General features: G+C 39.6%; 1 protein-coding gene across 10 annotated transcripts; it reads right to left on the bottom strand.

Annotated features, from left to right (window-relative positions):
• Positions 1 to 1,508: 1,508 nt before the first annotated feature.
• Positions 1,509 to 27,148, bottom strand: LOC143032590 (palmitoyltransferase ZDHHC3). 10 transcript variants are annotated; one of them, XM_076197458.1, is made up of 7 exons: positions 26,999 to 27,148; positions 26,163 to 26,257; positions 25,918 to 26,034; positions 18,006 to 18,298; positions 17,593 to 17,814; positions 15,384 to 15,596; positions 1,509 to 3,767 (listed from the first exon to the last, which is right to left on the bottom strand). In XM_076197458.1, exons 2-7 carry the CDS (start codon positions 26,224 to 26,226, stop codon positions 3,609 to 3,611), a joined length of 1,068 nt encoding a protein of 355 aa, XP_076053573.1. In that variant the 5' UTR covers positions 26,227 to 26,257; positions 26,999 to 27,148; the 3' UTR covers positions 1,509 to 3,608. The 10 variants fall into 10 exon arrangements, with proteins under 10 accessions (XP_076053573.1, XP_076053578.1, XP_076053588.1 ...); XM_076197463.1 differs by lacking the exon at positions 26,999 to 27,148 and adding an exon at positions 26,588 to 26,603; XM_076197473.1 differs by lacking the exon at positions 25,918 to 26,034 and having other exon boundaries at positions 26,999 to 27,146.

The raw sequence follows: 27,148 nt of genomic DNA, 5'->3' as shown, positions 1-27,148 counted from the left end.
CCTGAGTGCAGGCATGCTAGAATGGTTCTAACTAGTTGTGGGAGTGTTTTTCCTGTGGGGCTTATATCTGGAGGTTGTTGGTGGAGTACTTGAGTTTGGTGCTCTGTCTTGAAGGGCTTATTTAATAATCTGATGGTGTATTTGTTTTTATGTGGATGTTTTGTGAGGTTTTTACTGGCAGGGAGTACTGTGTATTGGATGTACTGTGTTTTGCTGCATTGTTTTTGACCCAGGGCAATGGGCACTAGACAGGGGTAATCATTCACGTGGAGCTAAGATGAGAGGGAAGAAAGGGTGGTAGATGGGGGGTGGAATGGGTGGGAGTGGGTACATGCCTTGTGATTTGCCTACCTCCCTTATAAGGGGGAAAAAGCCCTTGGTATATAGATATAGATAGTTTTGTGAGGTATAGGTGGATGTTATAAATGTTTTGGTATGCTGCTGGTGGTGCACGAGAAATGTAATGAAATAGGGGTGTGGAGTTTAGGGTTCTGGCATAGAATTATGTTCCTGTATGCAGGTATCCAATTGCGGTGGTTTTGGATCATCCTGCATGGTACTGCATGATGCATGATATTGTTTTAATGTCCTCATGTGGGAAGAATGTTTTTGTGGGAGTGATGTCTGTGGGGTGTTGGTGAAGTTAGTTTGGTGGTTTGTCTTGAAGAGCTTGTTTAGTGATCCAAGTGTGAATGTGTTTTTGTGTGGATATATTGTGTGGAACAAATGGCAGGTTGTTGTATTTGTTTGAGTAGTATGCTGTTGCTGTGATTATATGGAGGACTTACAAGAAACCTCTTTGAGTGGAAGAATGGTATCCTGAACAACTGATACATGAGGACAGTAGTATAGGATACAATGTCAGGAGGGAGGGAAGTGATTTGTGGAGTTCAACAAGGATCAGTAATGTTCTTAATATGTAAATGACATGATGGAAAGAATGATAATGTACACTAATATGTTTGCAGACAATACAAAAATCATAAGGAGAATAAAAGATGAAGGAGACTGCAAATTGTTACAAAAAGATATAAACAGAATCTATGACTGGAACGAAGTGTAGAAAATAGACATCAATGCCAAGAAATACAAAGTACTGGAAATATGCCAAAGTATAGAGACCATTAATGATTTATTCACTGGAAAGTGAAAATTATAAAAAATGAGGACTTTGAAGTGTTGATTATGCATGATATGTCAACTAACAAAAACATTAGTAAGTGTGAATAAGAGATGCAGACTGTTAGTGAACATAAAGGTCTTTCACTAGATGAAAGGAGAGATGAAACCCTTATGAGCCTAATCCACCCCAGATTGGAATATGAAGTGTCTCCATACAAAGAGGATATGAATAAGATAGAGAGAATACAAAAGGTAGCAACCAAATTAATCCCTAGCCTAGCAAATAAATCATATAAGGAGAGATTAGATGTATTGGCTCAGCCATTAAATGAAGGATGAGAAAGGGCTGACATGATTATGGTGCTCAGGTAAATAAAAAGATGGAATAAAACTGACATAATATCTCTTGGTTTGGAACAGGAGGGCAAGTCATAGGAATAAAATGGAAAAAAAAGTATATCAAGAAACACAGTTTTATGTACAGATATGTCATTTAGTGGAATGGCCTACAGGAGAACACAGTCCATCCTAAAATCATAAATAAATCTAAAGGAAAATTTGATTGACAGAGAAAGATATGGGACCCTACCAGCCTAGCTCTTTTTCTGTACATTACAATTAAGTAAATGCACGCCCAAGAAGAGTACTTCAAAGGGGACAGTGGAAACCAGGAGGTAAGATAAACTATTTTCTTCCCATTGTCAAATTACTGCAACTTTCAGGTAACACCTCATATACGCACAAGTGGGAGCAATGACGGGTACCTGTAAGTGGTCGTCCTGTGAAAGAGACATCAGACAGAATCACCTCACAGCGTCCATCTTCAAAATCCATTTATTCAATACAACTCCATCTATAGGTGCTGCCCTGTGGGGCTGACACTCTGTATCCAGACTGTACCTAAGATCTATCAACTTTGATTATATTTCCTCCACCTTTTCAAAGAGAGCTGACAACTGGCAATTACTCCCCTCCTATTACTAAAAATTGGTGACACAGAAAGTCCCACATTAATACAACAGGCAACAGTCCAACATTTCTTCCCTGAGAGATCTATGGGAGGGCCTGAAGACTGTTGCAAGCCACCTTGAGTCTCCAAGTTTCCAGTCAGTGAAACTCAAGGCTACAATCACTATTACTTTATGTGTACAAGCATACACTCAAACACACACACATACATGCTTATAAGATAATCACTGGTTTCGGTAATGTTGTGATACACATATATTAATAATTTTTTTCAAATAAATATAATTTCCATGACTGAACATGTTTTCATGAAGATGCTATTATACATTCTTTTCTAAAGAGTGAAAGTTAATCTAATAACTAATATTTTTCTGATGCACACAAAAATTATGCAAAGTTGGTTTTGTGAAACTGCAGCCAATTTCAGCACCATCCTTGTCTCCTTATTGACCAAAAACAGTCTCTTATTATGCAAAACTTAATTGTAACACCAATGCAAAATTCTGAAATGATGAGTACACACACTGTATTTGCAAAATGACGAACATTAAAATATATTTTGCAATCAATTTGTTCTGTTCATGATAGAGTTGTATCCATGGCTCCAACATTTCACATATTCCCTAAGCATCTGTCACATTTGTGAGAGAATGAAACAGTAAACATTCTGGCTTGCACTATCCACACACAAAACTATCACTTCACACTTACTTTGGTACAAATAATTGTAGTTCCTACCATTAAAGAATATTATCATCAGAATTCACTTATAAAAATCAGTGCACCATTAATGATTAACATCAGTAATTATATCATCAAAGACCAAAATTATGATCATAACACTGTTAGAAATGTGTAATAATGAAAATAATGATGATGATAATAATAACAATAATACTTCTATATATTATGTAAAAACTGTAAACAAAATTGTTATCCAGTTTAAATGCAAACAAGGACAAGTTTCACTGATAGTCAATATACTAATCACAAGATTGACAGAACTTGCACATAATGTTCATTTAACAAGGGAAAACAGTAAACATTAGGCTATGGCTATGAAATATTGTCTTTCCACTTTTAGTAAGTGAAGACTGGTCAGTTGCATAACTAGTCATATCTTTCACCAGTCAATTTCAACTTGTCAATATATATATTTACATGTCCTATTAAAGTCTTTATATTCCACATATGTCTGATTTTGTCCCAACCTTTCTACTAAAGACTTTTAAAGAACCCCTGTACATGAACAGGAACATTTCTTATTCCTTGCTTTATTCCTCCCTTTGACTATCACATAGTAACCCATGATATCCACAGAAACTAAGAGCATCACAGGAAAAGATACAGTGCTGCATCCACACGCTTGTCTTAAAATGAAAGAGTAGACTATTTTCAGAGCCATTCCTACTCCCCCTTCTTGGTCCTATCAAGACAGCACTACTCTGCTACAGGAAGGCTTGAGGCCTTCAGGGATAGGGTTTGTAACATGATGACCCAAAAGTTTGAACATATGACTAGACAGCATAGAGGTAAGAATGTGACCGTGCTGGTAATGGTGGTTGAGTGAAGGGACTAAACCAGGTGAGGGAGAACCGTCCAAACACTGCCTGGATACTTCGCCATCGGGATTTCCTCTCCCAACGTGCCTGTTCTTTCTTCAGTTGCTCGATACCCTGTAATGGAAAATAATCACATTAAGACTATTATCAATTCATCTATCTATATAACAAGAGCTTTTCCTCCTTATAAGGGAGGTAGCCAAGTCAAAGGCACATGGCTACTCCAACCCATTCCACTCCCATCCACCACACCTTCTCCCCTCGCTCATCTTAGCTCCCCATGGATGACACATCATCCTTGTATCCCGTCCACTGTCCTGGGTCTGAGGCAATGTAGCAAAAAACAGTACAACCACAGCAAGGCTGCTTCATTTAATCTTGGTTTGGATACATACAAAGAATGAGCAATGAAATATTAATAAAACTAAAGGTGTGGAAGGCAGAGGTGGAGGGAGTAAACCTGAGGGGACAACTGAAGGAGAGATGGATGGATGGCATAAAGGGGGTACTGAGTAAGAGAGGAATGTCTGTTGAGCAAGGAAGGAAGAAAGCAGAAGATAGGGATGCATGGAGAGTGACTGTGTAGATGATAGAGTTATGGAAGGAAGTGAGGTGCAGGGGATGGGGGGTTAGGGGGTGCATATGTGTGAATCATATTTTGACACAGCCCAAAGGGATTTCTCCCTGTCTTCTCTTTTTCTGCATAAGGGGACTGAGAGGGAGGGACCACCAATTAAGTGAAACGACCTCGCTGTGGATGTTTTGAGTAATTCATAGAGTATACATAAAAAAGTTATTTTGTATCTCGCTGATCCCAACACTCAGCAAGCAATGCAACATCATCAACAAACATTCTCCTGAACAACATTAGAAAACTGGAAAATAATTAAAGAAATATGAAAATCAAACCAGACACAGAAGCCAACCCCTTTTCACCAAAAATATAAAAGAGGTTATAAAGCAATTGAACAATCTCAAAGCTAAAGGCTCTGACAAGATCTCAAACATCCATTTCAAACAACTTGGCCAAACAGCAAGAAATGCCTTAACTGACAATTTCAACTGCTCCTGGTAACAGAACAAAACCTCAAACATCTGGAAGAGCTCACATAATCCCAATCTTGAAACCAAACCTGAAAATTCTGCATCATACAACCAATCTCACTACCATCCACAACATTCGAACTGATGGAAAGGATGCGTTATTCCTTAGGCCATGCATACTTACTCACATTGGATGCGGAGAGATATGAAAACGGGTCACTACGAGCATAGCTCTCGTCCCGTAAAATACAACTAGGTAAACACACACAGACATACAACATAAGCGTAGCCTTTGTACGCATTCTTCGTGACCACCACAGGATATCTACAAATAACCTCTGTACATCAACACAAAAAAATACATTGCCATATTGTACAAATATACATAACATTCTACATACATACATACATATACCAAGGCTTTTTCCCCCTTACCAGGGAGGTAGCCAAAAAGGACAAGGCATAAAATCATTCCCACCCATTCCATCCCCGAAAACACTCCACACCCCTCCACCCTCCCTCCCATCTTAGCACCAGAGGCACATAACATTCTATTAACATTATATTTTACATGTAATTTAGAGGTTAAAACTGTCATGCACTAATATGGGTATGTGTAGCTAGTTCCATTTATGAGAACATGTGGTAACCATGACCTTATGTGTCCACCAGGGATGATGTGCTGAGCCAAGCCAGGACATAGGTCAGTCCTAGTATAGGCCCTTGAATGTTAACAGTGTAGTGACCTGCTGGGTGTGAACTCTTCAATCTTCTTCAATAAACAGCCAAATATCTCCACTGTTTTTATGTCACCATATAACTGTAGTTCTTAGAGCTACAACAGCTGATGACTCGCAAACATTACACAATAAGTGTTAAAAGTATTCAATAAAGAAAAATCCTCAAGAGAAATAAGTTATAGTAGCCAATGTATAAATAAGGCTTTTGACAAGGTCCCTAGATACATACTATCCAAAATCATAATTGTGACAGACATTCATTACAATAACAAGAAATGGTTGACTATCTTCACAGAAAGAATAGAAAGCAGAGTAACCCAAAACAAACAAATCTCAAGGGTGTAATATTTTCACCATTACTGATCAATTTCTTCAAGAGTGATCTCCCAACTCCAGATCCAAAACTAAACATCAATGTTCTCTCATATACAGGGTGTTCAGATAAATTTTATAATTTCTTTTGTCTTCTGTCATCTCGGAACCATTTGAAGGATTTAATATCAGTAAAGTGCAACAGATAGCCGATTATGTGTACTATTGGTGGGCGTGAGTGCTAGAGCAGACTGGAAAGCACAGGAATAATGGACGAGAGTGACCTGCATCATCATGATTCGCACTGGATTAAAAAATTTGGATATCTTAGCTGCAGCTCAGTGCTCCTTAAATACCATGAGATGTGAGCTAGAGAATTGTGACAAAGATGTGGAAGCAGTGACTAGCAGGAAGGATCAGAGAAAGCATTCTGACTCTGTCCCCACAACGAAATTTGTCGAGAAGCTTGGAAAAAAAAATGCTGCAAGATCCAGGCAAGGCAATCCAGGCCTTGGTGAGAGATACTTGTTGGAGTGACAACTATGAAGAAAGCACTGAACAAGAATCTTTGCTACTCCTCACACAAGAGGCACAAGGGCCAACTACTCACCACCAAGGCCCCAGAGAACTGCCTTATGAAACCCAAGAAACTCCTCAACAAGGTCAAAAATCCAGTTGAGCCAGGGATGCTCTGGTTCTTCTTAGACAAGAAGAACTTCTGCCAGGACCAGTTGCACAACATGCAGAACAACAGGTGGTTAGCCTACAGTCCGCACAAAGTCCTGCGCTTCATGAAGGCCAAGTTCCCTCAAACTGTGATGGTCTTTGGTTGTGTTTCCAGTGAAGGCCACATCATGCTGCCCCACATCTATGAAGAGGGACTCAGACTCCCTTCAGATGGTTATATTGAGTTGCTGTCCACTGTTGTTAAGTGCTGGGTGGAAAGGGTGGCTGTGGGAAGACTATACATGTGGCAGCAGGACTCAGCTCCATATCACCAGTCCCAACATCTGGCCCCCCCAACTAGCCTGATTGCAACCCCATGGACTATTATGTGTGGGGTGTAGTTGAAAAAGACACCAATTGTACTGCCTGCAACACCAAGGACGAGCTGATTGCCAGGATCAAACTAGTGTTCAGACGTCTCTCATAGGATACTGTGAAGGCTGCATGCTGCAGGTTCAGGTCCTGCATGGAGGCCATGGTGGAGGCCCAGGGCGGCTTCTTTGAGTGAGCTGTATTTGGCAAAAGATCCTCTACTCTAAGAGATGCAATTTGAATTTTGAGAATATATCAATTTTTGGCCAAGATACAATTTTTTTCTTTCATTTCCGAAAGTGCCAAATTTATCCTGAACATCCTGTACTTGACAATAATAACCCAGCACATTAAGTACAAAATAGCAGCTAAGAAAACCCAAGCCAACTTGAACAAACAAGAATGAAGGCTCAATAATAACAAAATGCTCATACCTGACAATCATGAGGGGAAAAAAAAAAAATGTAGTAAAATTGGAAAAGAACCCTAAAATTCTAGGCTTAATATTTGATACTTGAACAACTTTCAGCCCACAAATCAAAGACCTGACAGCAAAAATCAACAATAAAACAAACCTATTCAAGTCCATCATGGGCACAGACTTTGGACAACAATAAATCTATCAACTTTCTACAAGCAATCCAAAAGAACCAATCCTGACTATGCTTCCACAGCAATTCCCGACACTCAGCAAGACAAACACAAACAATTTACAAACTTTATACAATGGAATGGAATGGATGGAAGTAGCTACCTTTCTTATAAGGGGGAAGAAGTCCTTAGCATATATATATAGACAGAATGGAGCACTGAGAGTAACAAAAGGATGCACCAAAACCACACAAATTGGACACCTGTATAGAAATCAAAATTCTCCCCATACACCACCACATGCAAATGACAGGAATACAATTCTATACCAGAACCCTAAATACCACACACCCTTCACACTACATTTCAAAAGTACCACCAACTGAACAGAAATATATATATCCTGCGACACTGCTTCTGACCCAGGGCAGTGGACAGGGTGCAGGGATGACCCGTCATCTAGGAGGTGCTAAGATGGGAGGGGTGTGGAGTGTTTTTGGGGATGAAATGGGTGGGAATGTTTTTGTGCCTTGTCCTTTTTGGCTACCTCCCTGGTAAGGGGGAAAAAAGCCTTGGTATATGTATGTATGTATGTATGTATGTATGTGTATATATATATATATATATATATATATATATATATATGTTGAGACATTCTGACAGGTTGATGTAAGCGGAATAGGAAACACAGGAGTCTTAGTCTTGAGTTTATTCCTGACTAGTTTCGCAGGTATGCTTTTTCAAAGGAAAAAAGCATACCTGCGAAACTAGTCAGGAATAAACTCAAGACTAAGACTCCTGTGTTTCCTATTCCGCTTACATCATATATATATATATATAATATATATATATATATATATATACATACATACATACATATACCAAGGCTTTTTCCCCCTTACAAGGGAGGTAGCCAAAAAGGAAAATGCATAAAATCATTCCCACCCATTCCATCCCTGAATACACTCCACACCCCTCCACCCTCCCTCTTATCTTAGCACCTCCTGGATGACAGGTCATCCCTGCACCTTGTCCACTGCCCTGGGTCAGAAGCAGTGTCTCAAGACACAGCACATCCACAGCAAGGCCGCTTCAAATACTATTCAAATATCTGTAACAATGTACCACCTATACCACACAAAAGCACATACCATATATCCTTGAGTAATACAGTAAAAGCCCTGGTATCCGGCCTTAAAAAAAAAAAAAAAAAAAAAAAAAAAAAAATCCCGCGTGTGTTTAAAATCCCTGCGCGTGGTTGTAGTTGCTCTCGCCGCCACCAGGGCTTCTCAGTCCCATTCACTTCTCCCGCCACGTGTTAGCCACCTCCGTGCACATGTTAGCCAACTCTATTTTATCATACCCAAAGTTGAGAAGAGGAAAGTGTGGTGCTTTCACTTAAGCAGAAGGTGAATATATGTAGAAGATTGAAGAAAGGCGAAAATAGAAAAATACTCAAGGAAGAATACGGCATTGGGTCATCTACCATTTACGATATCAAGGCCCAATCCAAAAAACTAAGAGAGTTTGCGAAGTTGAGTGACACGCCTGGAGCTGGAGAAAATTGCCACACGCTACAACATAAACGTGTGGAAATGCTGGACAAGGTGTTGTACGAGTGGCTTTGTCTTAAAAAGTCTGAAGGTGTAGCTATATTAGGCCCAACGCTGCAAGAAAAAGCCAAATATTTTGCCGAAAAGATGTCAATTGGAGAATCGTGCCAGTTTTCAGATGGATGACTTAAAAGATTCAAGAATCGCCATAGAATACGTCGTCTTGATGTGTTTGGGGAAGCAAAATCTGCTGATTCACCTTTTGCAGAGGAGTTTATAGAAAGGTACGTTAATTAACCTGTGCCTACACGGTAAAGATTCGCATCTCATATCTCAATTTATTTCTCGCATACACGGATGCATAGTGCATTTATATATATATATATATATATATATATATATATATATATATTTTTTTTTTTACTTTTCTTTCCTCCTTTCTGTCATAGGTTTGCAAAATTGGTTGCCGAGGACGATCTGAAATCGGAACAGATCTACAACGTTGACGAGACCGGCCTGTTCTACCACTGTTTACCGACATCTACACTAGCCAGTGAAGCAGAGGAAACCACCAAAAGATTCAAACAAAGCAAGGATAGACTGATGGTGTTACTGTGTACGAACATGGCAGGGACCCATAAAGTCAAATTGTGTGTCGTTAGAAAATACCGGAAGCCACGTTGTTTTAAAAATCTAATATACTTGCCAGTGGATTATCACCCACAAAATAACCCATGGATGGACTCAGAAACATTCAGTGAAAGAAAAAAAAAAAAAAAAAAAAAAAAAAGACTTCTAGAGGACAGCAAATTTATTCTCATACTCGACAACAATAAAGCTGAGGAACTGAGCAATGGAAACATTTTTATTGTGTATTTACCGCCGAACGTAACAAGTGTGATCCAGCCCATGGATCAAGGAGTGATTCAAAACTTAAAGAATTATCGGAAAAGTTCTATGCGCAAACTAGTTTATTTTGAGGACGGTAGCATTTCCGAATTCCAACGTGGGCTTAATGTTAAAGATGCTATTCTTATGGAATCACTAGCTTGGGAGGATGAAAAACAACAAACTCTAATGCGATGTTAGAGAAAATCATATCTGCAAATAATGTTTGAAGATCAGGAAGGGAATAAGAAATTTGAGGGTTTTCCGTCGGCAAGAAAGAATCGGTGGTGAAAGAATTGACAGATGGGTTGTCGCACTAAACTTTGCATTAGTGACGAAGCGATACAAGTGTGTATAGATATGGACAGTGACCGAGCAGCAACATTCTCACTTAGTGATGATGAAATTTTACAATCACTTCCCGATGAACACGCGAAAATGACAGAGGCAGATAGTGAAGAAGACGACCCTGAGATGAAAGTGTCATGGAAGGATGCAGCGAAGGGTCTAGCAGTATTTGTGAAATTTGCAGAACAGTGCACAAACAAAGAGGAAAAAATTCTAAGCTGAGACATCATATATTTTATGAAAGTTGGTACAAAAAGTTTAGTGAAAGAAAACTTGAGTGTAGAGGTGAATGCACCCTCTCAGCCACCAACACTGAACGCGGCCATTCACAACTCCGTCGTAAAATTATCAGATGATGAATTAGATAACTGGTAATGCTGTGATGATTATAACTGATGTATATTGATTGGATTTACTCTATACTGATAGAATTTACAATATATAGACATGTGGATGTGTTTATTATTAAAGCGAATTAAGATCTATTAATAAGTAAATGAACAATGTAAATAAATGTATTTTTTTTTTAATATCCCTTCCCGTATTTGGCATTTTCTCGTATCCGGTACGTCTTCGGGCCCATTGGTGCCGGATACAAGGGCTTTTACTGTAGTAGACTTTATATAAAACTCAACCCCTATTTGTGGCCAAAAAATCTAGAAATTTTCATATACCTTGTGTAAGTCAGCCCTACTTTCTGATATAATTTCTTAACCTCTTCCATATGATGATACCTACACAGGTGCGAGTGAATATATTTATTTTGTAGTTTTAGCTGAGTGACCCCCAAATTCTGTGAACTGGCTTGATCACATTTTCTGTGTTTATTATTACTAAGAGTGAAAGAGAACAAATAAATCATCAGTGATTCTATATCTTATAATGCAAGTATTATCATGCATCATCAAATTGTTGTGCATCAGGCATCCAATACTGCATGCGAGAATTCAAGTCGCATTGAAGAGGTTAAGAAAAGCATTTGTTAAAATTATCATAATGTGTGTGTGGAGGCAAAGGAAAGAAGATGTAAAATGGAGGAGTATGACAGAAAATTTTGAAAGTAATAAAAAGATGTTTAGGAAGAAAGTTAACTCCTACAGCATCAATGGCACACGTCATATACCGCAATTGTTTAATGGACTGAGCATCAGCAGGATATGTTGTATGCCACATTTTAAAAAATTCGCCAAAAATAAGCATCATGTCAAGGGTCAAATCTGTGGTAATGGCTAAGTAGTCCTATCCATTGGCTATAAAAGGCACTCAAATCTTTTTTATCTATTGACATAATTGGCAATCCTGGCAAAAAAAATTCAGGGGGTAACTTAGGGTATAAAATCGGCCTTTAGAACATACATACATACATATATATACCAAGGCTTTTTCCCCCTTCCAAGGGAGGTAGCCACAAAAGGAAAGGCATAAAAACACTCCCACCCATTTCATCCCTAAATACACTCCACACCCCTCCCACCCTTCCTCTCATCTGAGCACCTCCTGGATGACGGGTCATCCCTGAACCCTGCCCACCGCCCTGGGTCAGAAGCAGTGTCGCAAGACACAGTACATCCACAGCAAGGCCGCTTCATTTAATCGGCGACCCCCCCTCTCCGTCCCCCTTTGCATATAAGGAGAGGACGGGGAGAAATCCCTTCGGGCTGCGTCAAAATTTACTCACACATACTACCCCACCCCCCAGCCTATTCCTCCTCATGTCGTCACAACATCATCCATATACAACCATTCTCCACTCACCTCTGTCTTCCGTCCTCTCCCTTCCTTCCTCAACAGACATTCCCCTCTTCCCCAAAGCCCCCTTCACCCCATCCATCCACCTCATCCTAGGACGTCCCCTCATGTTCACTCCCTCCACATCTGCCTTCCATACCTCTTTTACTAGTCTTTCGTCACTCATTCTTTCCATGTGTCCAAACCATCCTAATATTCTTTCATCAACCCTCTCTCCCAAATCCTTTAGAACATAATTTAGGCAATTCTAGTGTATGAAACCAAGTATGAGGAGGTGAAGTTCTACTCTGACAGTCTGGCAGGTGCTATTTAGTATGTATTCAGATGTATAGAACTGGCAATTTCACACTGCCAATTTTCGTAATAAATACGTAATACAAAATGTGGCCGGGCAATAATGGTGTGATGGATGGTGGTCAGGAGGGGTCTGGGGAGCAGGAGGGGTCCCAGACCAAAGACAAGGATGTGGAAAATGTGGAGGAGGAACCATCCACCCCTCCAACTATGGACCCCCCATCCACCTCTGGCCCTTCAACCAGCACCCTCCTTGTGAGGGCTGGTCAGGGTTGCAAGATGCGGTGAGGTACAGAGATCTGGTACGGTTAGCCATCAGATAATGGTTCGTGAGAGGTATTGGAAGGGAGAAAGGGTGTCTATCATATGTAGCCCACTGTCAGCAATGGTTTTCTAGCAATTTTTTCAAGTAATTTTACTTTATTTTGTTTTTTGTTTTTTCATCATCATCAAAATCCAATGACAAAGTCTGGGAAGATACGTGGTAGGAGAAAGTTGAAGGTAAATGTGGGTAAAACCAAGGTGATAAGATATTCAAGGGGAGAAGATGGGAGTGAGCTGGAAGTCTTAAAGGAAAGAGGCTGGAGGAAGTGGTTAGCTTTAGGTATTTGGGGTCGCATGTGGCAGGAAAGGGGGAGTGGAGTTGGGGGTAAATTATATATTGAGAGAAGCAAGTAAATGCCTAGGGGCACTGAAGAGTGTCATAATATAAGCATCTGAGAATGGATGCAAAGAGTAGATTATACAAATGGGTGAGTGTGGCAACACTATGGGGCAGACTTGGAATTTAATCAAGGCAGAGAGGAAAAGTTTAAATTTGTTTGAGATGAAATGTCTGAGATTTATGGTAGGGGTTACAAGGTTAGAGTGAGAAACAAGGAGGTGAGGAGGAGAGAAGGGGTGGAAAAGGAGATGGCAGATAGAGCTGATGAAACATTATTGAGATGGTTTGGACACATGGAAAGAATGAGTGAAGAAAGATTAGTAAAAAAAAAGTGTGCAAGGCAGGTGGATGGAATGAACTTGAAGGGATGACTGAGGATGAGATGAATAGATAGGGTGAAAAGGCTGTTGAGTAAGAGGGTATTGTCTGTCAAACTAGGAAGGGAGAGGACAGGAGACAGGGGTGAGTGGAGAATGGCTGTGTACTGATGACACTGTTAGTGCAAGGAAGGGAGGGGCAGGGAATGGGGGGGTGAATAGGGAGTGGTTAAGTGTGAATGATTTTGACACAGCCCCAAGGGATTTCTCCCCACCTCTTTTTCTACACGCGGGGAGGGAGAGTGGGGAGTTGCTAATAAGCAAAGCAGCCTTGCTGTGTCCTCTGTGTGGTAGATGCATCAGGGGCAGTTTAAAGGTGATCAGATGAGAGATTTTGAATAGTTTCTCAAATTGTTGGTGTTTGTAAGGAGGGTGACCACATCGTTATGTCAGGGGATATTGGTTGTTGATTGTGTTTGAGAAGTTGTCTGGTTAGGCTGTTGGTGAATGAAGGTCTTGTTATTTGTAGTGTCAGTTTTGTTTCTTTTATAAGTACTATATGTTGTGTTAGCGTAGGAAGTAAAGCAGTTCTAGTGTTTGTTACCGAGTCCAGTTATGTTTATCTGTAGTATACATATGGTGTGCTTCTGCATTGGTGTGTTTGTGGGTGTGACTGTTGTCATGCTCTGGTCAAATCTTCAGTTCTTTGTGTATTGGTTTGTGTTGGTAAGTGTTGTACATGTTACAGAGGTACAAAAGCAGCAAATGTAGCATTTGGTGGAGTTGTGTGCACATTTTCTGGGTTTGGAGCATGTGAGGTAAATGTCAGGGTCTGGGTTCATTTCCATGTCACTGGCTAATAGAAGAAGTGGGAGGACAGGTGCCAGTATACTGACTTCATGTGAAAAAAACAGGAATACAGTTGTAGGAATGAAAAATGACTTTTTGGCCTGGTCCAGGGACCAGGGGACATGCCTCCTTGAGGAGGGAAAGAGTGATGTGTCCATTTGCTTTGCCAGTGAATCTTGCATTCTGCTCCCCCCCCCTTTTTTTTTGGGGGGGGGGTCCTCCTCTCCTTGCCCTCTTGATGCACAGTCCAGCTGCTTGAAAGCTGGATACTGCAGCATTTTTTAGAGGGGGGGGGGGGTCCTCCTCTCCTTGCCCTCTTGATGCACAGTCCAGCTGCTTGAAAGCTGGATACTGCTTGCTGCAGTATCCAGCAGTATGCAGATTCACACTGCCCCAGATGCAACAACCACACAGAGGGCACTGAACACCTCATACTACAATGCCCTACAATAACACTCCCTAGACAACAACACATCTTCCCTGAGTGACTTGTGGTCCTGCCCAGAGACTGTTGCTGGTTACCTGATGGCCACAGGTTGTCTGCAAGAGAGACCAGGGGCAACAGATTGACTGACCACCCTTGCATTTACCTACTATATTACCTCATTCATGTATACATTGAACAACCATGTTGACATAATACAATCAAGTACAGCTCCATCTTCTTAAACCACTCACTGTCACAATGCCCAAACATGACACAAACTCTACTACTCGTGTAAAAGCTTTTGACTGCCCTTAACAACTTCATTCTTATAATATATATCTGCAATAGCTCCTATAATTCCTTATTGACCCAATTGTAAGCCTTCTCCACATTCATTGAAAAAAAAAAAAAAAATCATAACCTTTGACCAAAAATTTCTTGTACGTCTTCCTTACTATAAAATTTTTATCCATACACACTCTTTCTTTCATAAACCTACATGGTTCTTCACTCTGTTACTCTCCTGATCTTTCCAATTAACCACTTCCATATGAGTATAATGGAATTTGGAAAAAATAAAAATAGAATAATGTACATACACCAACATACATATACCAAAGGCTTTTTCCCCCCTTACACAGGGGGTAGCCACTATTCAACCTAGGGAAAAAAAGGCAAACTGCAAATGTCAAGAATTAGGTGTATTCTTATGGGAAAATTAGGATATAAATCTGCAATTTCCAATTATGTGACATCTTCAGAAATGTAACCCTCATCTAATTAACAAGTTATCTTTACTATGGTTTCCACATAAAAAATATCCTGGAATATGATTAATTCATAATGTATTCCAAAAAGAAACATGAATCACTTTTTACCATAAAATCTACAAAAGCAAAGTCACAACAATACTTACAGTTTCATCATTCCATATGGCTTGTAGCTGTGTGAAGAACATGACAGCAGTGAAGATGGAGAACAGGAGACTTTCAAAGATGAGGAAGAGAAGAAGGACAACTGTTGCTGGAGGAGAGAAGGAGGAACATTCTCTCCATTCATTGCCTACACATATTATAAACTGATGAATGCCAAGGAAGAGGCCATGGAGACTTAGCAGAGCAATGTAGAGCTGAAAAATTGCAGATATGTATTACAAGTGTGCAGGTGAATTTCTAACAATACAAATGTATACAGTATTTACAAATATCAAGTAGCTCCCACACAAAATGGCAAATAGTCATCAACTTTCCCAGCCCATACAAAAAGGTTCAATCCTAATAGATAAAGGAGTAAGGATTAATTTGCACACTATTTTCTTGGAGTCTAATAAAATCATGAATGGCAGATAGCAAGACTAGTATAAACAGTATGGAATGCAGAAATAGGAAAGAGAGAACCTGGGTGGATGACCAAAAATGAAGTGAATGGATGGAATAAAGGGGGCATTGGATGCAAATGGAATATTTCTCAAGCAAGAAAGGGAAAGTGCCAAAGATATTTGTGAATGGAGTGGTAGTGAATGGATGCAAAAATGAAGTGGCCCAAAGGGGTTTCTTGTCTGCTCAGTATATTTCTCAAATGAATACAATAAAATTAATGAGTGCATATAAGGTTTAGAGAGAAATGTCAATGTGGTGGTGTTGGGAGATCTCAATGCTAGGGTAGGAGACAAACCAATAGATGAGGTGGTTGGGAAGTGTAGAGTTCCAGTAAAAAAAAATCATGGTGGAGAGATGATAGTGGTGATGTGTCTTGAGAGATGATGATAGCAGTTTAGGAAGAAAGTCAAGCATAAGTACACAGGGGAGAGGATGGTGGTTGGAAGGGTGGTAGATAGGACTTTAATAAACTATATAGTGGTAACCATGTTTGTAGGAGAGAGAGTGGGTGAATATCAGATAAAAAAGTATTTGGTATATGTATGTGCTAAGAGGAGATTGTATGAAAGGGTGATTGTGCCAACAGCACTGTATTGGGCAGAAACACAGAACATAAGAGAGGAAGAGTTTAAATGTGCTTGAGATGAAATGGCTGAGAAGTATGGTAGGGGTTACTAGGCTGGATAGAGTGAGAAATGAGGAGAGGTGAGGAGGAGAGTAGGGGTAGAGAGGGAGTTAGGAGATTGAGTTGATAAAAGATATTGGGATGGTTTGGACACATGGAAAGAATGAGTGAAGAAAGAGGTGGAGGGAGTGAACATGAGGGGGCGATGGATGGGTGGATGGGGTAAAAGGGGCATTGGGAAAGAGAGGAATGTCTATTGAGGAAGGAAGGGAAAAGACAGAAGATAGGGGTAAATGGAGAATGGTTGTGTATAGATGATACTGTGATACATGGAAGGGGGTGATGGAGTATGTGCGATTGATATTTTGACACAGCACAAAGGGATTTCTCCCATCTCTTTTTCTGCTTGAGGGGACAGAGAGGAGGGGTTGCCAATTAAATGAGGTGGCCTTACTGTGGATGTGCTGTCTTGCTACACTGCTTCTGACCCATGGCAGTGGGCAAGACGCAGGGATGACCTGTCATCCAGGAGCTAAGAAAAGTGGGAGGGAGGGGTGGTCAATGGGAGTGGAGTATGTGGGGATGGGGATGGGAGTGGATTTATGCCTTTGACTTGGCTACCTCCCTTGTAGGGGGGAAAAAGTCTTTGGTATTACAAGGAAGGTAGCCAAAGTCAAAAGGCATAATTCCACTCCCACTCATTTCCTCCCCACCCACTCCACTCCCATTCACTACCCCTCTCTCCCACTTTTCCTGGGTCCTTCTGGATGATGGGTCATCCCTGCATCTCACCCATTGCCCTGGGTCAGAGCAAGACACAGCAGGTATAATTGATAGGGGAGATTTATTCTAGTGATTTGCAGGGGAATGGATTGTTGGCACTGATTACAGTTTTTACATTTATTCATTCAAACATTCTTTCTTCAGCACATTTTCAAACACATCATGATTAGATTAAGTTTGTTATCATGAGAATTTAATGTACTATCCCCTTACATCACTTGCTGCTAAGCAGGACTTATATTGCCTCTACTCTTGACCCCTGCCCCAAATAGTAATGCTCTAAACCACTTGATAAAAATAAAAACATACATTTATAGTGTTATGAAAATTTCACTTACTGTAAAGAGTACAAAGTACTTCTGGTTATTTTCACCAACACAATTATTAACCCAAGGGCAGTGGTGGTCCATTTTTCGGATACATCGTTGACACACTGAGCAATGGTGAGCTCTTTCTGGCTTGATGCTGCAACACTTGGGGCATTTGAAAATAACTTGGCCTTCCCGTAGCCCCATTCTTTGTATGTTTTCACGAGTAGCATTGCCTTTGGGCACAGCTCCCTGCCAATGGATGTTACAAAATTTAGTATTTATGAAAAACTCATGGAAATCATGTAAAGACACAAGAATATTTTTTTCATATGAAAGAACCTCAAAATATATACATGAGAATAGAGAAACCAAATGTCTCACAATATCAAGAAAATTATCACAAGCATTTAATCACTGCAGTAACAACAGAAAATACTAACAGGGTCAGTGAACATTGCACGGAAATGTGATGCAAGTGCAAGGAAGGCAAAGACGTTGAAAATAAAAATGTTGATTGTGGTATAGTAGGGGTGGGTTGTTGTGCCCAGGATCACTGTAATGACCACAAACTCTGCATATGTGACAAGGAGCCATGTCATGACTGCACAGATGATTCCACAGATGTCTGTTATACACCACACTCTTCCCCCCAAGCACCGATTATGAGGGTCAATCTCCCCTGCGACTCCACGGGGTCCTAGAGGCTCATACATGCTGCCTGTCATACTACAGCCTGCAGATGGGGAAGGTAGCATTAAATGAGGAAAGTCAGAGGAATGTTTCATACATTTCATGCATATTTTCTGCAGTCATAAATTTCAAGCATATATTACCAATCTGAATAATCAATATAATTATCATTCTATAATCATAAACTGCTTTACAAACTCACTTTCTACACACAATTGATTTGTTTTGGTGCATGCAACTAAATTTTTAATGTGCAATCATTTACATATTTAGATTTAGATATTACTGTACCATTTTCTTCATTATATACCGTTCAATCTCTTCAACTCCAGAACCAAAACTAAACACCAATATTCTCTCATATGCAGATGACCTAACAATAATAACCCAGCACAGTAAATGCAAAATAGCAACAAAGAACACCAAGGCATACTAAAAACTTGAGCAATGGCTTAAAAATAACAGAATGGAAGTTCTATCCCAGAAATCAACAGTGACAAAGCTTACAACAGACAACCATGAATCAAAAAACACTCTACAGTAAAATTAGATAGCCAAATCCTTCCACTGGAAAAAAAAACAACTAAAATTCTAGGCTTCACATTTGGTACTCTTACGACTTTCAGACCACATATCAAAGACTTAACATCAAAAATGAACAAGAAAACCTTCTTAAATCCATCTCAAGCATCAACTCTAGACAACAGAAAGAAATACTATTAACCATCTACAAGCAATTCATAAGAACCACCCTTGACTATGCATCCAGAGCATGGTTACCGACAATCAGCAAGATGAATACAAATAATTTTCAAACTTTTATAGAATGGAGCACCAAGAGTCATAACAGGATGCACCAAAACCACCCCAATTGGTCATCTGTATACAGAAATTAAAATCCTCCCCATGGAACACTACAAGAAAATAACAGGAACATTCTTCACCAGAACCCTAAACACCACACACCCTTCACACTACATTTCACAAACACCAACAGAATGCAATACAAGAACTACACCAGCAGCATACTACTCAAAAATCTATAACAACATAACATCTTTGCCACACAAGGCATCTACACAAACACATATACACACTCCAATCACTGTACAAGCCCTTCAAGACAGACCACCAAACTCAATACTCCAACAACAAACCCCAGATTCATGCCTCACAGAAAAAACCCTCCTACACCAGATAAAGTGACATACTGTCATGACTGTGCTCAGGACACCATCCAGCATTAAAGTTGCCCACATATTCAAACTGTCCCAGATGCAACCACTACAGACAGGACACAGAATGCCTAATATTAACAGGCCCCACACTAACAATCCCTAGACAACAACATATCTTCTAGGGGGCTGTTGCGAGTTACCTGAAAGCCATAGGCTCTCTGCAAGACAGACCTGGCATAACTGACTGACTGATACCATTTTCATGGTATGAATGGATTCTTTAACCACTGAAGTAAAATGATTCATAGCTGGAAACTCCATTACACACATAAAATCTGCCATTTATTTCTAAGAAGAATTAGAAAGTAATAACGTTCAAGTACCGGACTTCAGGAAAGCCAATTTTGACATGAGAAAGTATACAAGACATTTGATCATTTACGGGACCTACCCAGGGGGCTGTGACCAGGTCAGATATATGGTCAGTCTGGACTTCATTAGCACAGTCAGCAATCATGTCACAGAGGGTAATAATATATGTATCTTGGGTCAGGTCACTCACAGGCACGGGGTCAACAGCCTAGTCAGTGATTTGGATGAAATGTATAGTAACCTAACAGCTTTAATTATAAATGTACAAAATATTTATTCCCCTCAAGTCAATATGGAAGAATAGTAATAGTCCCAAATGGATGATGGAGAGGCTGAAACATGAGATCGGAGTGAAAAGAGTACTTTACATAAGAATAAAAATGGGCAAACACACCTTAGACCCAAATATAATGATGTGGTAAGACTGGGTTGATGAAAGAGTATTAGGATGGTTTGGACACATGGAAAGAATGAGTGAAGAAAGACTAGTAAAAGAGGTATGGAAGGCAGATGTGGAGGAAGTGAACATGAGGGGACGTCCTAGGATGAGGTGGATGGATGGGGTGAAGGGGGCTTTGGGGAAGAGGGGAATGTCTGTTGAGGAAGGATGGGAGAGGACGGAAGACAGGGGTGAATGGAGAATGGTTGTATATGGATGATGTTGTGATGCATGAGGTGGAATGGGCGGGGGATGGGGGGTGAGGTAGTATGTGTGAGCAAAATTTGATGCAGCCCAAAGGGATTTCTCCCCATCTTCTCCTTTTATGCATGGGGGGATGGAGAGGGGGGGGTCGCCGATTTAATGAAGCGGCCTTGCTGTGGATGTGCTGTGTCTTGCGACACTGCTTCTGACCCAGGGTAGTGGACAAGGTGCAGGGATGACCCGTCATCCAGGAGGTGCTAAGATAAGAGGGAGGGTGGAGGGGTGTGGAGTGTATTCAGGGATGGAATGGGTGGGAATGATTTTATGCCTTTTCCTTTTTGGCTACCTCCCTTGTAAGGGGGAAAAAGCCTTGGTATATGTATGTATGTAAGACTGGTTAAAAAGAATACGCATATGGCAAAATGTAACTATGAAATTAAGGTTGCCAGACAAGCAAGACCCAACCCAAAGGTCTTCTTTCATCTCTACAGAACAAAAAATAAGGAAAGGATAGGCCCAATTTAAAATTACAAAAATGTCATCACAGAATCAGAGGATAAAACGAGTGAGGCGTTTAACAAATATTCTCTCGGCCTTTACTAAGGAGAGATTAGATATGGTACCTGACTGTGATCCAGCTTTCAGTGGGGATGAAGAGAGTAAACAATCTAATATCAGGATTAGTAAGGTAGAAGTAGTCAAGCAGATTGAAAGACTTAAAGCTAGAAAATCCCCAGGTCCAGACAAAACTTTTCCGAGAGAGCTTAAAGAATGTAAATTTGAAATCTGCAACCAGTTAACAGAAATACTTAATAAATCAGTAGGCACTGGTTTTGTGCCTATCGCTTGGGGGCAGGCAAATGTTCTTGTTTTTAAGAAGGGAGATAAATTGTTTATGTGCAACTACAGGCCAATCAGTTTGACATCAGTTATAGGTAAAATGCTTGAACCAATAATAGTTAATAGGCTCAGAGAACACAGTGAGAGGCATAATTTGATGCGTGACGCACAGTATGGTTTTTGTAAGGGTAAGTCTTGTGTGACTAATCTTCTATCCTTTTACACTGAAGTATATAGGGCATCAGATAAAAATGATAGTTACAATGTTATTTACCTTGAATTAGCAAAGCGTTTGACAAGGTGCCCCACCAGAGACTACTAAATAAAATCAAAGTCCATGGCATTGGAGGAAAAGAGTTAGAATGGCTTAGAGCTTGGATCTGTGACAGAAAACAGTGGGTCACCATAAATGGTGTAAAATCCAGGTGGGGTAGTGTTTCTAGTGGGGTCCCCCCAGGGCTCGGTTTTGGGTCCCTTGTTGTTCATTATATACATAACTTGGACAATGGAATTAATAGTGATGTTACTAAGTTTGTGGACAACACTAAAATAGGATGCCTAATTAGGTCAGGAGACGATGCTGAGATTCTGCAAGATGATCTTAACAAATTGTTCACATGGTCGGTGAAATGGCAAATTAACTTCAATATCTCAAAGTGCAGTATGTTAAATGAAGGGCTACACAACTCCAAAAATAGATATAGCTTAAATTACATGTTTTTAGAGAAAACTGAGAGTAAGAGAGACTTGGGAGTTCTAGTGAGTCCTGACCAGGAAACAGTGCATCAGTGCTAGGATTAAAGATAACAGAGCATTAGGTTTCATTGCTAGGACAGTTACGCAAAGGTAATTATCAAACTCTAGCATTAGTTAGACCCATCTTCAACTATGTGGTCTCCATCTTATAGAATGGACATCAATTCACTAGAATCAGTACAAAGGAGAATGACCAAAATGATATATGGGCTCAGAAATTTACTTTACAAAGAGAGGCTTATGCACCTTAACTCTCTGGAAAGATGCAGAATGCAGGGTGATCTAACAGAGGTGTTTAAGTGGATCAAAGGCTTTAACAAGGGTAATACACACAAGGTCAACATATTAGGACAACAGGGCAGGACTCGCAGTGAAGGATTCAAACTTGACAAATTTAGATTTAAGAAGGAAAAAGGCAAGAATTGGTTTACTAATAGGGTGGTCAATGAATGGAACAGACTTAGTAACCATGTAGTGTGCACTGAAACTATCAGTCATTTTAAGAAATGGTTAGACAACTTTATGGATGGGGATGACAGGTGGTAATGGACATGGAACTGCTAGTGTAGGCCTAATGGTCTCTTGCAGTCTCCTTTGTTCTTATGTACCCAGATTTTTAAATCCTCATTGATGGAAAAGCAGCATTATTTAGGACAAATGCATAAACATGAAAAATAACATGAACTGCCCCAATCTTATTTATATGAATCACTCCAGAACTCCTGACTTCAGATGTTTGTATCACATCTTACTGGGGCACAGAAAATATGTCTTTCAATGACAACAAAGATGGTTCCTCCACCTCTCCACTTGACACAACCTCCACAAAAGCTATTTATCATTTTATTCATTCATCTATTCCAAAAGTTATTTATTTATTCATTTATCTATTAAGTTATTTTCCATATGGCACACAACTTTTGTCTTCTGACATTCTAGTAAATTTGACTTATAATTTCACATATCAACCACTGCTAAAACCCCCCTTCATTACTGATAGGATGCCATGCAGATGAATAAAATAGCTTGATGGCAAACCTGAATAAAAAGACAAGAGCCACCCAGTCTGGAAGAAATTAACTGAAATAGATATAATTCCTTCCTTACTATAGAGATGCTTCAGAGATTGGTTATATGGCTAGAGGCCGCCAGAATAACAGAAATGCTACCTGGTACACAATGGGTTAATCCTCTCTTTACAGAGCCCTGTCTGTAGCTATATAAAGCAATCTGAAATTAGCTGGAACTTAATTTCAGAAGGGTGTCATTGTGACAAAGGGGTTAACTGTGATAGTCTTGATCCCTTCAGCACTGGGCCTTGCCCTCAAAAGAAATTAAATCATCTGGTATTAGATAAATGTCGAGATTAAAGACAACATTTAGTTACCTGGGAGCCATGAATCCCCTACAAGAGAGAACCAAGGCAACAGACTGACTGACACAAATAGGTAAATACACAAAACAAAGCCAGTCCAAACCCTTCCAATAACATGGACACTCTACCCTTCCACAGTCTTTCTCTATTTCCAACAATGAAGATGGTCTACAACTATGTGACAGACGAGAACACACCCACAACCACAGCCCTACATGAATTTGAGGATAAGTATGTTAAATTGAAGAGTAGGAGATGGAACCTAACAAGTGTTGCTCCTTTCCTGTATACTACAACTAGGTAATTACAGTTTCTCCTAAGGTTCTCCATCAAGGTGGGAGCTGTCCACAATAGTGTGACAAGCTGCAACTAACTAAACAAAGAGACTTTGTTAGGAGACCATCCATGGTTAAGTTAAAGGTACTGCCTTACTACTGCCCTTGGATACAAAACCTGGCTCAATTACAGCATAACAGAAATCTCTTTTACAATGTTAATAAGTAGATAACTGTGATATGGTTTAACGTCACAATCTCCCCCCTATCTGGAGGCTAGGACAGTGCCCCTTTACAGAGGACTTTGCAATGTGGAATTTAATGAACCATGCCCTTGGTTCAACTTCACTGGTGGTGGGGTTTGAATTGCCATCCCCTCGACCATCACCGCAAGTAACGATGCCCTAACTTGCTCAGCCAGCGAGCTTCCAAGTAGATAACTACCAACAGTAAATAAACAGAGATGATGTCAAACTCCTTACCTCCATCTGGAGGTACAGTACCAAGGAGTTGGCAATTGGTCTCTGGAATTGGCCCAAGATCTTTCTATCAAACTGCATTTCTTCTACCTTTTCATATATAAAGAGCTGACAACTGGTAACTGCTAATCCCTGTTACTGTTCTCATAGACTCCACAAATGCATGGGCCTCTTTATCAATTAATGACTGCCTACATTTAGTGGGAGTAAGATCACATGAAAAAAGATAACTGGAAAACCTACACAATTCAGAGTAGCAGCAATGATTTTGTCAGAGGCACAAGTTTCTACCATTAAAGGAATAGCCTCCTCAACTGAGTGAACAACAGCTTTCCCAATCTCTTCTTTGTAGTCAATAAAGGTTTATATAGCTTCAGAATTGAGAGGAAATTTGTCAGCAACAACAACAAGTCTAATCTCATCATAAATTAAGGAAACTCACTAAGAGTAGTACGAAAATATTCCAATAACACATCATAAAATCATAAAGAGATCTTGTCTCTATATAAATTTCAACTGTATTTTCTTACACCTTTTCACACATGGTGAACTGACAACAGGAGACTACTCCCCTCCTACTACTTCCAGCTGTTGACATAGAAACAATCCCATACCAACAGTACAAACCCCACTCCAAAGTTTCTTCCCAGAGAAATCTGTGCGAGGACCCAAGGACTAATGCCAGCCACTGCGGGGCTGTGGGAGAAATCTTATCAAAATCTGAGGTAATGATTATTTAAGAGATCTTGTCTCCTGAAGGTGGCAATTCTTTCAATGGCCACAATTGTTCAACATCTAATTTCAACTGTGAGTTATAGTATAAACTTGTAATGATGAGCACACAATTCTATACAAGAACTTTTTAAGCCCTTTTTAAGCCCTCCCATCCCTCACACAAGTACAGCTCAACAAACAGAAAAAATATATACATATTATTCAAACATCTGCAATAACCCACACCTTGTATCAAACAACACATCCTTACAGATCAATGCTGTCTTATATGATAGCTAAAATGTGTGAAAAAAATGCAATACATGGATGAATTACTTGGTGGAGAAGAAACCTTGGTTCACAATCAATTTGGATTAAAAAATGCCAACCTGTTATAGAACAAATAAGAAAAAATAATTCAGGCTAATAATAAATTAATTTAAGACAAATTCTAATAATTACAGATATAGAAATATGACACCATGAGCATATATTTAATCTTGTATACATTCATGTAAATACACACTCAGATCACAAAACAAGCATTCCACATAGTCCTTCATAGTCTACACTTCACCAAGCTCCCTCCAGACATCAACCCAACTTGAAAATCCCTCTGGAGAAAAGTATTAAACATACTTCCACAACTGAGTTCAAGTCACCTACCCACATTAAAATAGTACCAACACACAATAGCCCCAGAAGCAACCATCATACACAAAACACTGAGTACATTCTACACTCCCTTACTCTCACCTAATACAGACAACACAAAATCCCTTGTCTGAGTAACTTGTGGGGCAAACCAGTGGAAGTAACCAGTTACCTAGAAGTCACAGGTTTCCTGCAAGAAAGACCCAATGCAACAGATTGATTGATCTATATCTCAATGGTTTAAATGTCTGTCCAGTAAGTCTGATTAATATCTACTAACTTACTGGCTTATTTTTATACCATATACCTATCAATTGTCAGATTTTTATCTATGACAACTCCCAGATCCTTTTCATACTTTGTCTGATATATTCACCTAGTTGTAGTATGTGGGGTTTGAGCTGGGCTCCGAGGGTCCAATCTCTATATCTCAAACTTTGTCTTGGATTCATCAATGTTGTTGGCTTCATCTTCTTATTCAACAAACTAACATCTATTTGAAGAGCAGTATTCACCATCATTTGATAGTTTGCACTTCTTTTCAGCCTGGTCCATTTTATTATTATCCAATTTCATATACACAATATTTACAGTTATCTGAATGAAATTACAACCTTTTACCATTAGTTTTACCCCCTCCTTTCCTCTGTTGGTCTGTTTTCCTGGTGTTATCGATAGCTATCATCTACCCCTCTTCACTCTTCACCTTTCCATCACTAAATAAGCAAGTGAATAATGGGAATTTATGAAAATAGTTAATTATTGTCAAAGTAAACAACAGCCTATCCACACTCAAAGATGACCAAAATTGCTAATAAACCTTATGCTTATCTGTGACCTGTATAACATTATACAGAACTTATACTTCTTGGAAATATTTCTAATGTGTAACAAAGAACTGATAAATAATAAGTGCTCATACCCAAAATCATAAATATTGCATTAACAGAACTCTTTTCTTGAATCTACCCAACACATATCTATATATATATTACACACTAAGTGATATATAACAACATGAAACTACAAAATCTAACAGAATTTACCTATCAAAAGGGGAGGTATTCCTGACCCAGCATTTTCTTCCTGTCACTGAAATGTCAAGGTATCACTACCGAGCTGTGTATGCCTACGAAGTTTACGCTATTGTTACTATTGTAACGCATGAAGGCGAAGTTACTTCAATCATTTACTTTCACCTTACTACATGACTACTGCATTGCCAAGTTCTCAAAACAGCGTGCAATTACACTATCAAAGTTAAATTCTATAGCATTCAGTCTATCAATGGTCTGATCACTTCTTGTTTCCAGAACTGATGGGTGGAGGGCCTTAAATTTACTACAGTTTACATTTTCTCCTCTCCGGTAAGTTTTGTGGTATACTAACGAGCCAACTGTTCTAAATGCTGAAGTATATTTCTTAATATTTATGCACACCACTCATGGATGACCTACCCTCATCTTCATGGTAAAATTTTGAAGTGAAAAGTACTTCCTGACTAGACGCTGGAAGAGAAATAGGTGAACGCTGTTTCCAAAACAACAGACAGCATTTCTAAATGTGTGCTACGAGAGCAGAGTTCCCGATATAATTTCGTTAAGTCT

Source organism: Oratosquilla oratoria, chromosome 1, assembly GCF_046742065.1.
Source record: "Oratosquilla oratoria isolate Oo_2021 chromosome 1, ASM4674206v1, whole genome shotgun sequence".
NCBI classification, from domain to species: Eukaryota; Metazoa; Arthropoda; class Malacostraca; order Stomatopoda; family Squillidae; genus Oratosquilla; species Oratosquilla oratoria.
The sequence above is the reverse complement of the archived record's forward strand: the minus strand, read 5'-3'. Positions and strand labels throughout refer to the sequence as shown.